Below are 13029 nucleotides of genomic sequence, written 5' to 3'. Positions count from 1 at the left end.
AGCCCTACGAGGTATTACATTCCTCATTTGGACCATTTTTGGCTGTGCTATGGGCAAAGAACTGATTTTTTGTGCTCAAAATCACGTATACGTTTGTTGACAGCATGGAGCTCGGCTTTTTTGCCGTTCCTTAGCTCTAACTTTGTCAAAACAAGCCGCATGGCCAAGGCAGTGACTGTTTTATGCAGCTAACTACCGAAACTAAACACCCCTATACTTACTTTTTGCGTTATTGTTCTGGCTTTTCGGTGCGAGCTCTGTTTTAAGGGCTGAAAAGTCAGGAACCAACATTATTTTCGGCTTTTTAGCTCTAGCTCGGCCAAAAACAAGGCGCACAGCCAAAAGAACGACTGTTTTGTGCTGCTAACGACCAATACTAAGTACCCCTATCACTCGATTTTCGATTTTGGAAAATCAATTTTGGCCCAAATTTCGCATTTTTGATAAGGGGTACCATCATCAAAATTTTCAAAAATCGGCCAAAAATGAAGTTTCCCAGATTTGAATGCAGACCAATTGGGAATCATGGCAATCAAGTTACGAGCCCTACGAGGTATTACATTCCTCATTTGGACCATTTTTGGCTGTGCTATGGGCAAAGAACTGATTTTTTGTGCTCAAAATCACGTATACGTTTGTTGACAGCATGGAGCTCGGCTTTTTTGCCGTTCCTTAGCTCTAACTTTGTCAAAACAAGCCGCATGGCCAAGGCAGTGACTGTTTTATGCAGCTAACTACCGAAACTAAACACCCCTATACTTACTTTTTGCGTTATTGTTCTGGCTTTTCGGTGCGAGCTCTGTTTTAAGGGCTGAAAAGTCAGGAACCAACATTATTTTCGGCTTTTTAGTTCTAGCTCGGCCAAAACAAGGCGCACAGCCAAAAGAACGACTGTTTTGTGCTGCTAACGACCAATACTAAGTACCCCTATCACTCGATTTTCGATTTTGGAAAATCAATTTTGGCCCAAATTTCGCATTTTTGATAAGGGGTACCATCATCAAAATTTTCAAAAATCGGCCAAAAATGAAGTTTCCCAGATTTGAATGCAGACCAATTGGGAATCATGGCAATCAAGTTACGAGCCCTACGAGGTATTACATTCCTCATTTGGACCATTTTTGGCTGTGCTATGGGCAAAGAACTGATTTTTTTGTGCCCAAAATTATGCTACGGTTTTTGGCAGCATGGAGCCCAGCTTTTTTGCCGTTCCTTAGCTCTAACTTTGTCAAAACAAGCCGCATGGCTAAGGCAGTGACTGTTTTATGCAGCTAACTACCGAAACTTAACACCCCTATACTTACTTTTTGCGTTATTGTTCTGGCTTTTCGGTGCGAGCTCTGTTTTAAGGGCTGAAAAGTCAGGAAACAACATTATTTTCGGCTTTTTAGCTCTAGCTCGGCCAAAACAAGGCGCACAGCCAAAAGAACGACTGTTTTGTGCTGCTAACGACCAATACTAAGTACCCCTATCACTCGATTTTCGATTTTGGAAAATCAATTTTGGCCCAAATTTCGCATTTTTGATAAGGGGACCATCATCAAAATTTTCAAAAATCGGCCAAAAATGAAGTTTCCCAGATTTGAATGCAGACCAATTGGGAATCATGGCAATCAAGTTACGAGCCCTACGAGGTATTACATTCCTCATTTGGACCATTTTTGGCTGTGCTATGGGCAAAGAACTGATTTTTTTGTGCCCAAAATTATGCTACGGTTTTTGGCAGCATGGAGCCCAGCTTTTTGCCGTTCCTTAGCTCTAACTTTGTCAAAACAAGCCGCATGGCTAAGGCAGTGACTGTTTTATGCAGCTAACTACCGAAACTTAACACCCCTATACTTACTTTTTGCGTTATTGTTCTGGCTTTTCGGTGCGAGCTCTGTTTTAAGGGCTGAAAAGTCAGGAAACAACATTATTTTCGGCTTTTTAGCTCTAGCTCGGCCAAAACAAGGCGCACAGCCAAAAGAACGACTGTTTTGTGCTGCTAACGACCAATACTAAGTACCCCTATCACTCGATTTTCGATTTTGGAAAATCAATTTTGGCCCAAATTTCGCATTTTTGATAAGGGGTACCATCATCAAAATTTTCAAAAATCGGCCAAAAATGAAGTTTCCCAGATTTGAATGCAGACCAATTGGGAATCATGGCAATCAAGTTACGAGCCCTACGAGGTATTACATTCCTCATTTGGACCATTTTTGGCTGTGCTATGGGCAAAGAACTGATTTTTTTTGTGCCCAAAATTATGCTACGGTTTTTGGCAGCATGGAGCCCAGCTTTTTTGCCGTTCCTTAGCTCTAACTTTGTCAAAACAAGCCGCATGGCTAAGGCAGTGACTGTTCTATGCAGCTAACTACCGAAACTTAACACCCCTATACTTACTTTTTGCGTTATTGTTCTGGTTTTTCGGTGCGAGCTCTGTTTTAAGGGCTGAAAAGTCAGGAAACAACATTATTTTCGGCTTTTTAGCTCTAGCTCGGCCAAAACAAGGCGCACAGCCAAAAGAACGACTGTTTTGTGCTGCTAACGACCAATACTAAGTACCCCTATCACTCGATTTTCGATTTTGGAAAATCAATTTTGGCCCAAATTTCGCATTTTTGATAAGGGGGTACCATCATCAAAATTTTCAAAAATCGGCCAAAAATGAAGTTTCCCAGATTTGAATGCAGACCAATTGGGAATCATGGCAATCAAGTTACGAGCCCTACGAGGTATTACATTCCTCATTTGGACCATTTTTGGCTGTGCTATGGGCAAAGAACTGATTTTTTGTGCTCAAAATCACGTATACGTTTGTTGACAGCATGGAGCTCGGCTTTTTTGCCGTTCCTTAGCTCTAACTTTGTCAAAACAAGCCGCATGGCCAAGGCAGTGACTGTTTTATGCAGCTAACTACCGAAACTAAACACCCCTATACTTACTTTTTGCGTTATTGTTCTGGCTTTTCGGTGCGAGCTCTGTTTTAAGGGCTGAAAAGTCAGGAACCAACATTATTTTCGGCTTTTTAGCTCTAGCTCGGCCAAAACAAGGCGCACAGCCAAAAGAACGACTGTTTTGTGCTGCTAACGACCAATACTAAGTACCCCTATCACTCGATTTTCGATTTTGGCCCAAATTTCGCATTTTTGATAAGGGGTACCATCATCAAAATTTTCAAAAATCGGCCAAAAATGAAGTTTCCCAGATTTGAATGCAGACCAATTGGGAATCATGGCAATCAAGTTACGAGCCCTACGAGGTATTACATTCCTCATTTGGACCATTTTTGGCTGTGCTATGGGCAAAGAACTGATTTTTTTGTGCCCAAAATTATGCTACGGTTTTTGGCAGCATGGAGCCCAGCTTTTTTGGCGTTCCTTAGCTCTAACTTTGTCAAAACAAGCCGCATGGCCAAGGCAGTGACTGTTTTATGCAGCTAACTACCGAAACTAAACACCCCTATACTTACTTTTTGCGTTATTGTTCTGGTTTTTCGGTGCGAGCTCTGTTTTAAGGGCTGAAAAGTCAGGAACCAACATTATTTTCGGCTTTTTAGCTCTAGCTCGGCCAAAACAAGGCGCACAGCCAAAAGAACGACTGTTTTGTGCTGCTAACGACCAATACTAAGTACCCCTATCACTCGATTTTCGATTTTGGAAAATCAATTTTGGCCCAAATTTCGCATTTTTGATAAGGGGTACCATCATCAAAATTTTCAAAAATCGGCCAAAAATGAAGTTTCCCAGATTTGAATGCAGACCAATTGGGAATCATGGCAATCAAGTTACGAGCCCTACGAGGTATTACATTCCTCATTTGGACCATTTTTGGCTGTGCTATGGGCAAAGAACTGATTTTTTGTGCTCAAAATCACGTATACGTTTGTTGACAGCATGGAGCTCGGCTTTTTTGCCGTTCCTTAGCTCTAACTTTGTCAAAACAAGCCGCATGGCTAAGGCAGTGACTGTTTTATGCAGCTAACTACCGAAACTTAACACCCCTATACTTACTTTTTGCGTTATTGTTCTGGTTTTTCGGTGCGAGCTCTGTTTTAAGGGCTGAAAAGTCAGGAAACAACATTATTTTCGGCTTTTTAGCTCTAGCTCGGCCAAAACAAGGCGCACAGCCAAAAGAACGACTGTTTTGTGCTGCTAACGACCAATACTAAGTACCCCTATCACTCGATTTTCGATTTTGGAAAATCAATTTTGGCCCAAATTTCGCATTTTTGATAAGGGGTACCATCATCAAAATTTTCAAAAATGGGCCAAAAATGAAGTTTCCCAGATTTGAATGCAGACCAATTGGGAATCATGGCAATCAAGTTACGAGCCCTACGAGGTATTACATTTCGCATTTGGACTATTTTTGGGTGTGTTATGGCCAAAGAACTGATTTTTTGTGCCCAAAACTTTGCTATTTTTTTGTTTATTTATTTTTTGCTTTTTTTTCAGTTTCTGAGTTCTTACTTTGTCAGAACAGAACCCACAAAAAAAATGATGTGTAGCTTGTGATCATTATAGTTTTAATATATATGTAATACTTAAAATTAAGTCTACCAAATTATTCTTTGTTTTGTTTTTTTTTGCAGGCCTCTCAGCAAATGCGGCGGGGTCGTCGCGGATGACAATGATGAGATGTCGGAGGTGCAGCGCAATGCTCTGTTCACACAATAACTTTTTACGAATGGGTCAGTTGGCTACTGCTTCCACCTTAAAATTTGAGGTGATATAACCCAAATTCCATTTATACAAGCGATGGATGCACCCGCCTATACAACCAACGGAACCAGCAATAAAAACTTGTATAAAAATTTATGAAAATAAAAATATACGAATAAAATTATAATTTACCAAATTTTTTAATGGGTTTAGGTTATAATTAATTAATTTACTAATCGACACCATTCAAAATTGTGCATACTCTTGGGCTGCAAATAATATAGCACAGAATATATTCAAATTTCCAATTAAAAAAATAGCACGCTTTTGGGCATCAAAATAACCAAGAATTTTAATACGTAGCAAAAGAACAAGGCGCACAGCCAAAAGAACGACTGTTTTGTGCAGTTAACTACCGAAACAAGTTTACTTTTAGGCATCTGGTCAATCCACCTAAGGCATTTAAATTTTTATATTACGTGCACTTAGGCGCTGCCAGATTTCAATATTTTACATTTGTGGTGTTTACTTTTGGGCATTTGGTCAATCCTCTCAAGGTATATGCATTTTATATTGCGTGCATTTAAGCGCTTGGTGATTTTCATATTTGCAGCATCCACCTACTGACATTTCTGTTCGCCTGGTACTCCACATCCAAATTTCAATCCAATCGATGGCTCTGCGGCCACAGCTCGACAGCCAAATTCTCGATTTCTACCAGGCGAACAGAATCAGTAGTAGGTGTCTGCTGAGATTTAGAAAATATTTTGTTTTGATGACGTCAGCATAAAAGAGAACCGTTGGTTTAAAAACATAATAGCTCGACAGCCAAATTCTCGATTTCTACCAGGCGAACAGAATCAGTAGTAGGTGTCTGCTGAGATTCAGAAAATATTTTGTTTTGATGACGTCAGCATAAAAAAAGAACCGTTGGTTTAAAAACATAATAGCTCGACAGCCAAATTCTCGATTTCTACCAGGCGAACAGAATCAGTAGTAGGTGTCTGCTGAGATTCAGAAAATATTTTGTTTTGATGACGTCAGCATAAAAAAGAACCGTTGGTTTAAAAACATAATAGCTCGACAGCCAAATTCTCGATTTCTACCAGGCGAACAGAATCAGTAGTAGGTGTCTGCTGAGATTCAGAAAATATTTTGTTTTGATGACGTCAGCATAAAAAAGAACCGTTGGTTTAAAAACATTGCGCAAATTAGTAATGGGAAACCATGTTGTTTTTTTGTACGTGTCACGAATTAAGAACGTTAGGCACGAAATATTAGCCAGCTCCCATACATTTGATTAGATCGTGCCGAAAATAAGCAGTCACGCTCACATCTCAATGCAAGCGTTGATTTTATCGTCGTCCACCTACTATTCGCTTCTGTTCGCCTGGTATTTAAATCCGAAAGTGTTGTAATTTCTATGGGAGAAGTTTGATGATGATGGAATGGGGGAGGGCAGGGAAGGGAAAAATAACAGTTTGTTATTGGTATCAAGAGGGAAAAGTTAGTATTTCTTAAGTTTGTGTTTATTTATATTTCATAAAATTACATTAAAATCAAAAGCTCAGCCTACATTTTATTTACAACAAATGTTGGGCTTTTAAAGAGTCCTTGTTAAGCTTTCTAACATGTAATCAAGTTCAGCAGTTTCGAAGTTTTCGTCCTTCAAAGCTTTTTCAAGCTTTGGGGTTGTGTTCATGGTAATCCTTAGTGCGACTTACCACCATTGCGAATCGGGAAATGAATAAAATTGTGTCCATGCTGCAATATCCTTAGCCAGTTACATAGTTTAAGCTCTTCCAAATGGCTTTAAAGGCAAAAGCATGTCCCCAGGACGAAACTGTTTGGGGATGTTTTTTAGAAAAGGGTTCCAAGTTTATTCATATATATTCATATTATGTGAGGGATTAATATCCAGGCAGCCTGAACAAGGTATGAAGGGGATCTGGTCCAGCGCCAGATCCAGCTGCGACCTGGGCGGGACCGATCATCTGCGTCTGCATGGTATAGGATACAGGGTATAGGGTACAGAATGGGTATAGGGTGTGTAAAGTGGGGCTGAGTACATCCTTATTGGGGTTACAGTAGGGGGTTTGGTTATCGTATTATCTTTAGAGTAATTTGTTGCTGCGTCTGTATTAACTTGCAGTTGCCTTTTCTCTGTATTGCTAAGTGCCGGACATAACGTCCGGCATACTCGGGCGCTGCGGTTCTACTACTTGCTAGTGTAAAGGTTCTCCGTCGAAATAATCCTCGTAAGCATAAGTTATACTCTATATAATCTGCACTGCACCTGTCGTGCACGTAAAATAAGTCAAAATGGATACAAAATGGGTACGAGTAGGTGGCGACGTTCTGAATCATTATCAATTTGCTTGTTTTCTTTTTTTTTTTTTTGTGTATAAATTAGTAACTATTTAAAATTATATACATTCATGTACTTACAATATTATATAGTTATCATGCCTGTCTGTACAAAACGTCGCCGGATAGGTTTTTCGTTTAACTTTTCTCTTTTCACATGTCTCTCCTCACTATCAATTTTCATGTATTTCCTTTGAGTGCAAGTTCACATAAATTCAGTCGTGATTCAATTGATTTCCTTAAGTTGATATCTTTGCTTTGCTTGTTTTACTAAAATAAAGCTCAAGGTAGTAAAACCGGGCCTACACAAAACGGAACACACACCTGATCTTTCGCTCGTTTCAACAGTTCAACGGAGGCAGCTTTGCGGCTCTACAAATTCCGGGGTATACGGATGCACAAGACCTGTGCGACTCCTGCTTGGGTTTCGGTATCGGACACGTAAATGCAGCTCGAACCTAGTGTATGGTGCTGTAAGTTAGTTGCTTAACCAAGGGAATCGCGACTGCTCCAGCGAAGTGTCCGCTGTGTCGTCAGGGTTGTTATTGTAAGCACGATAAAAACTACTAAGACTAACCCTACAAACTCCCGCTAAATGTGTATATACCTAGCTTATTGAGTGCCCCAGCAGCCCAGCAGCTGGGATGGAGGATCCTCTGCTAGATGTCTGGCTGACTGGCTTACTGGCTGGTTTACGCGTGCCTCTTTAAGCGAAGCAGAAGCTCGAAGCTTAGGCGTAGGCTGAAACAGCCGCCTGGCTATGGCTACAGGGCGCAACGAAGCAGGGGCTTGTTTTTTCGTATCTCTCGTATAGTCTGGTCTATCTGGTTTACTACAAGTTGAACACATGTACGCCCGCACACACTCCGTACAGTGCCGCTGCGGTGCCGCACTGTCCTACAGTGCTGCAGTGAGCCAAGCGCTAAAAACGGCCACGAAGGCGAGAATCGAATCGCAGTGGTACCTGTTAACTTTGTCTCGAATGCAAATGAAGCGTAGTCTCCCTGCGGGCTCTGCTTGGGTGATCTTCCGGCTGATCTTAGTGCGTGATTTATGGCTGAGTCTGAATCTGATCTCGTGTGGTCGTGTGTAGTATCCTGTGTGTTGGTGTGTCGTGGGTGACTGTTCTGCTGTGCAGTGGCTGGCTGATGTGGTGGCTGTGGCTCTGGCTCTCCTTGGCTGCGTCCAATTGGTGTTGGGTCGGTGTGGCTGATTGTGTTACTGTTTGGGAATGAGTTGTTTGTTGATGACGGGGAGTTCGGATCATATTTCAAGGGTGGTATGAGAATATAAAGCGCGTTTAAATTCCAAGACTGCAATTAAACAGAAAGAGATAGAGCATAAGTCACAGACAAGGGAGAAATTTCACTAAAGGCCTAGATTATGCGAGTCTCCTATGTACAAATACAATCTACATTTAATAATATTGTGCGTTGCTAAAAAAAAGCGCAGTGGACCCAGGGTCCACTATCCGTTCCGCTTTTACATAAAGTACATGTATGCATGTCGGTCATCGTTTTGCTGTCAAAAACTCGGTTCCGATGCCTTATGGCCACAAGACCATGTTCGTCGAGCGCCAGGTAACGGTAACAGCACACCCAAAACCGACGCCATCAGCGAAAAAGAGCGAGAGGACACGTTGTCGCTGCTCTGTGGATTTTCTTACATTCGCGATCCCTTCTGCTGCAGGACCTTGGCCCGGTCGTTTAGCTCCAGCTCTCGCCCGGCCGTCGTGCCGCACTCCTTGGAGACCACGCACAGGAACTCATTGTTTTCGAACGGCCCATAGCTGGTGTACTGCATGCTGATCAGCTGCTCGAACCGCCAGCCATCAGACAGCGTTGAGATCATCTGAAAAATTAAGAATAACGCTCAGATAAGAAGTTTTTGTGTGGCTTGCATCGAATCAAAAACTCACCTGAGTCAGTTCCTGTTCGCGACACTGCAGCACCCGATAAACGCGCTTTTTGTCCGCATGTGGTCGCTGGAAAGATTAGTAGAGATAAGTTGGGAAATCAGATGAAAGAGGGCTATTACTAACCTGATCCCTGTGCAGAATGCACTCCTTTAGCAGTGCTATCAGTTGCGTCACATTGTAGAACTCAGCCTCCTCCAACACGCCTTCCTCGGAGACTCCATCAAGCACCAGCTTGCCGTGGCGCAGATAGTTGAGCACGGGTGCAAAGTATTTGGGGTCTCTGTCGATCAGGTAGGCGCCTGTCTCGTCCTGCAAGCCAACGATATACTAAATTAATAACTCCCTATATCGGAATTCATTTGGATTGATGCAAAGAGTCATTGGGGGCTCTTGGTCTGTTTTGGTTTATGTCTCTAGGACCGACTTTGACTTTGAGACGAGTCGGGATAGGTTTCCCCCCGCTGCACATGCAACTGTTTGCGTGAGCACCTGTCTGCCTGTCTGCCACAACGACAACAGCGCTGTGTGGGTGGAGGAATCTCATTGAGGAGGGGGCAGCACATGAATGGTAAACTGTTTCTACTGCATGTCGCCCATTGTTGCTTCTATTCCTCCACAAGGGGCTGCTCTGTTCGGGCTTCAAGCAATTTAAGCGCCCGTTTAGGCAAGGTAATGGCTGAGTGTCTGGTGGCTGCCTTAATTGGCGGACGTGTTCGTGCGGGGGTGGTGAGCACAGAATTTAATCAATAGCAAAAGGCGCGGGCCGCGCAATAACAGAACTGCCAGAGTCACTCAGGCACACAGGGTGCAAAAGTTTTTATTGAAAATTATTTGGACATCGACAGGGGGTTGCAAGGGGAATAGTAGGAGGAGCTAGTGGACGCCACCGCCGCCAATGTTTATACAAAAGCAGAATAGGCAGGGTGCCTGCCGCTGGAATTTCTCGCTGCTCGTTCACAGTGGATTTATGGCTGCGGAGCCAGCGAAATGTTTGTTTGTCGATTGGCCATGTTCATGTTATGATTATTGTCATGATGATTATTTGACCTGCCCCGTTTGGAGGGGGTACGCAACCTTCTGGCAAACACCCACAACCCGCCATCCAATACCCACCGCCCACTCGTCGCCCAAGGCCTGTGCCCAGCAGCAAAATCAGGGCCTGTCACTGCAAAACTAGCACACTCGGCTGCAGCTGCAGTTAATGTAGGACGCTCTCTCGCGCTCTCTTTGCTATATGTTCCTGGCCCCTGGCCCAGATCCCTACCATCCCCCGAAAAATAACATTCTGCTGCATGACCTGCATTGGGTCATGTGCGCACTTTTTGGTAATGGTAATAGGCTTATTACTGTAATTACTTGGGGCTAGCTAAAATTGTAAACATAAATAGGAAGAGAAACACTCACCCGATCCGATATTAAATCGCAATCCTCCTGAATCAGGCGGGAGAGGAAGGAATTTGGGTCACGGGAGAGCGTCGTCTTGGTGGTGAGGAAGTAGGTTCCGCCCACGTTCAGCTTGACCCACTGGTCGGTGCCTTGTTTCTTCAGCACATTGGGGCTCTTGCGCGAATTTATGAACACCGTGCTCATGGTGGTGCTTCTGGGGTGCTCCGCTATTATACTGCTGCTGCTCCTGATCCTGCGGGGACGACGCCGTCCTGGTTTTGTGGGAAGTGGGTGTTCTGCCCGTTCCGCTGAGTTCCTGGCTAACTACCCGCTTGTGTTATCCACGCGTATCCCTTCTGGCCTGCAGTTTTGCTTGTGATTGCGACTTTAGCCTCAGCTCATGCTTTTCCCTTCGTTGGCGTCTTTGTTGTCTGGCCTTCGCCTCTTCCTCTGCCTCTGTCGCTGCTTCCTTTCCGCTCTGGGGTCACTCCACTTACGGCACGCTGTTTTTGCTGCTTTTCGCCTATTTTTTTTTAGTTAACTTGGACTAATTAATTAATTCATTAATTTTTTTTTGGACACAATAGAGCAATGTGCCCAGATTCGATGCAGAGCTGGAACTGTTTAATCAGCCAAGTGTGGTATGTGCACTCGCTAAATATCGATTAGTCTATCGATGGTTCGCCCACAGTTGTGCGATAACTGTGCCCTTCGATGATTTTAGAGGCCGCCAATGGTGAGTTTCTCAAATTTAAATTTGAACTTGGATCGTGTTAGTCTAGGCCTTTGGCTAATTTCCCAAAGATCAGTTAGTTCGTGGCTTTTACGCAGTGCGGATGATCACCATGGTTTTTCTACAACTCTGGCTGATGTTACTGCTGGCCTGTGCCGGCGTCTTCTCATTCCCGATGCTGTACAAGTTAAATCCCGAAGAGAAATACGAGGCAGGTGAGTGTTCTATGAAATAAGTTTCTGACCATGTCGAGTATACTGTTCGATTGCTTTTTTCCCCTTAGACCTTGTGCCCGTCTCGTCAACAGTGATTCCGCTAACTGTGCTAGAAGTTAGCTACGGAGCAGGTGGCAAGCCCAGCGAGGAGTACAAGGCGGCCTATCTCCGCAAGCTGCGCAAGCAGGTGCTCCAACGGGCGGACAAGGGAAAGCAGAACGACGAGGACGACGAGGCACCCACGGTGTTAGGCCTGTCCGATTCCCCGGCTCCGGTAGACGGCTTAATTACAGGTGGGTTTCTCGCACTTCTGATCCAACAATCAAGTTATCCCATTAATCCCATGCCATTGCAGTGAAATCGCAGCAGCTGGAGAAGGCCAGAGTCAAGGCCGTCTGAAGTGGAGTAACATGGTGCTGGTCTTCAAGCTGATGTCATGGCGTGGTTGTGCTTGGCATAAACAACAACTAACCGAATCGCAACAAATCTTGTTTTGGCTTCGGCCTAATTGGGCGTGTGTGTGTGTGTGTGTGGGTGTTGTGGATGACGCAGCTCGTAGCTGCAGAGGTAGAAACGTTACGAAAGGGAGTCGCTGAGTTGGCCGGAAGCTGCTCGGAGCGGTAGGATGTCTGTTGTCAACGAAATCGAATCAAATCTAATGAGGCCCCCGCTTCCCATTCGATTGGTATAACGATGACAATGAGATAACCTCCACAGCTGCTGGGGGACATTAGAAGCACTCGAATAGTTTCGCCCCTTGGTCAGAGGCTGAAAAATCACAGCAGCAAGGAAGAGTCGGTCAAAGAGGAGCGCACAAAGAAAACGAGGCATTAAGAAGCAAAAAGGGGGATTTCGGTGGGCGATGGATGATGGACGACGAGGGGTGGCTGCTGGAGTGTGCGTGCTTTTGAGGCCAGTTAGTCAATTTCAGAGTCCCCACCCACTGTACCACAGTCGGGTTTTTCCTTTTGCCTTTTCAGGACTCAGGTGAGACTTTCCTGCTCGGCTGCCTGTCCAAACGCAACCTGACAGGCACATCGGACTGCTCTCTTTCTTGCTACTATCTTTGAGCTTCGCCAGCTTTGTGCAGAGCCGTCAATGTAGTTGTCATGGACAAGTCACAAGTTGCATGGCCACACAGGAACGTGTCACAATCAGGCAGTATCTTTGGAAAGGGGGACGTGCATCTTATGCACCCACCTGTAAAACCCTACACATCATAACCATAACCTCCCTCCAACCGCCCCGAAAAGCCACGGCTGATTAAGCGAACTGAAATGCTGATGGCAGCCAACTATTTTCGCTATTTGTGCACTCGCCTCCGGCACGTACTTAATTTGAATACAAAGGCGCAGGAGGTGGTAGGTCGGAGGGATTGAAGTCTGTCATGTTTGTGCCAAGTTTATGCGGATTTAACAGGAGCAGGTCGCAGCTTTCCGCTTTACGCTTTTCGCATATCCGCCCCCCCACCGCAAGTCAAGGGACTTGGGACGGAGGCAGCGTTGAAGAAGTGTAAACTACACGTAAATGATGTTGTCACTGTTCCGCCTACCCGGGCACCCGCCCACCCATCTACTCGCAAACACACTTCACTTGCCTTGGCTCTTAAATGTGATTTGAGTAGCTGCTGCCGATGCCGATGCTGATGCTGATGCCGATACGAATGGTGTTGTTTCTATCAATGTTGCTGCTGGTAGTTATTGCTGTTCGATCTGCACATTTTATGCTCCACTTACCGCCAGCGACAGCTAGGGGAGGGCAGTC

The 13029-nt window shown here is 44.4% G+C and overlaps 2 protein-coding genes across 2 annotated transcripts; one reads left to right on the top strand and one right to left on the bottom strand.

The window, feature by feature from the left end:
• Positions 1-6502: 6502 nt before the first annotated feature.
• Positions 6503-10926, bottom strand: LOC108102458 (BTB/POZ domain-containing protein KCTD5). Its single transcript, XM_017207466.2, has 5 exons — positions 10336-10926; positions 9055-9240; positions 8932-8997; positions 8680-8864; positions 6503-8326 (listed from the first exon to the last, which is right to left on the bottom strand). Exons 1-5 carry the CDS (start codon positions 10519-10521, stop codon positions 8314-8316), a joined length of 636 nt encoding a protein of 211 aa, XP_017062955.1. The 5' UTR covers positions 10522-10926; the 3' UTR covers positions 6503-8313.
• A 106-nt stretch (positions 10927-11032) lies between these two features.
• On the top strand, positions 11033-11741 carry LOC108102459. Its single transcript, XM_017207467.2, has 3 exons — positions 11033-11265; positions 11334-11558; positions 11621-11741. Exons 1-3 carry the CDS (start codon positions 11154-11156, stop codon positions 11662-11664), a joined length of 381 nt encoding a protein of 126 aa, XP_017062956.1. The 5' UTR covers positions 11033-11153; the 3' UTR covers positions 11665-11741.
• The last annotated feature ends 1288 nt before the right edge of the window (positions 11742-13029 follow it).

Source organism: Drosophila eugracilis, unplaced genomic scaffold (genome assembly GCF_018153835.1).
Source record: "Drosophila eugracilis isolate 14026-0451.02 unplaced genomic scaffold, ASM1815383v1 contig_2167, whole genome shotgun sequence".
NCBI classification, from domain to species: domain Eukaryota; kingdom Metazoa; phylum Arthropoda; class Insecta; order Diptera; family Drosophilidae; genus Drosophila; species Drosophila eugracilis.
This window is presented reverse-complemented; position numbering and strand designations above follow the sequence as displayed.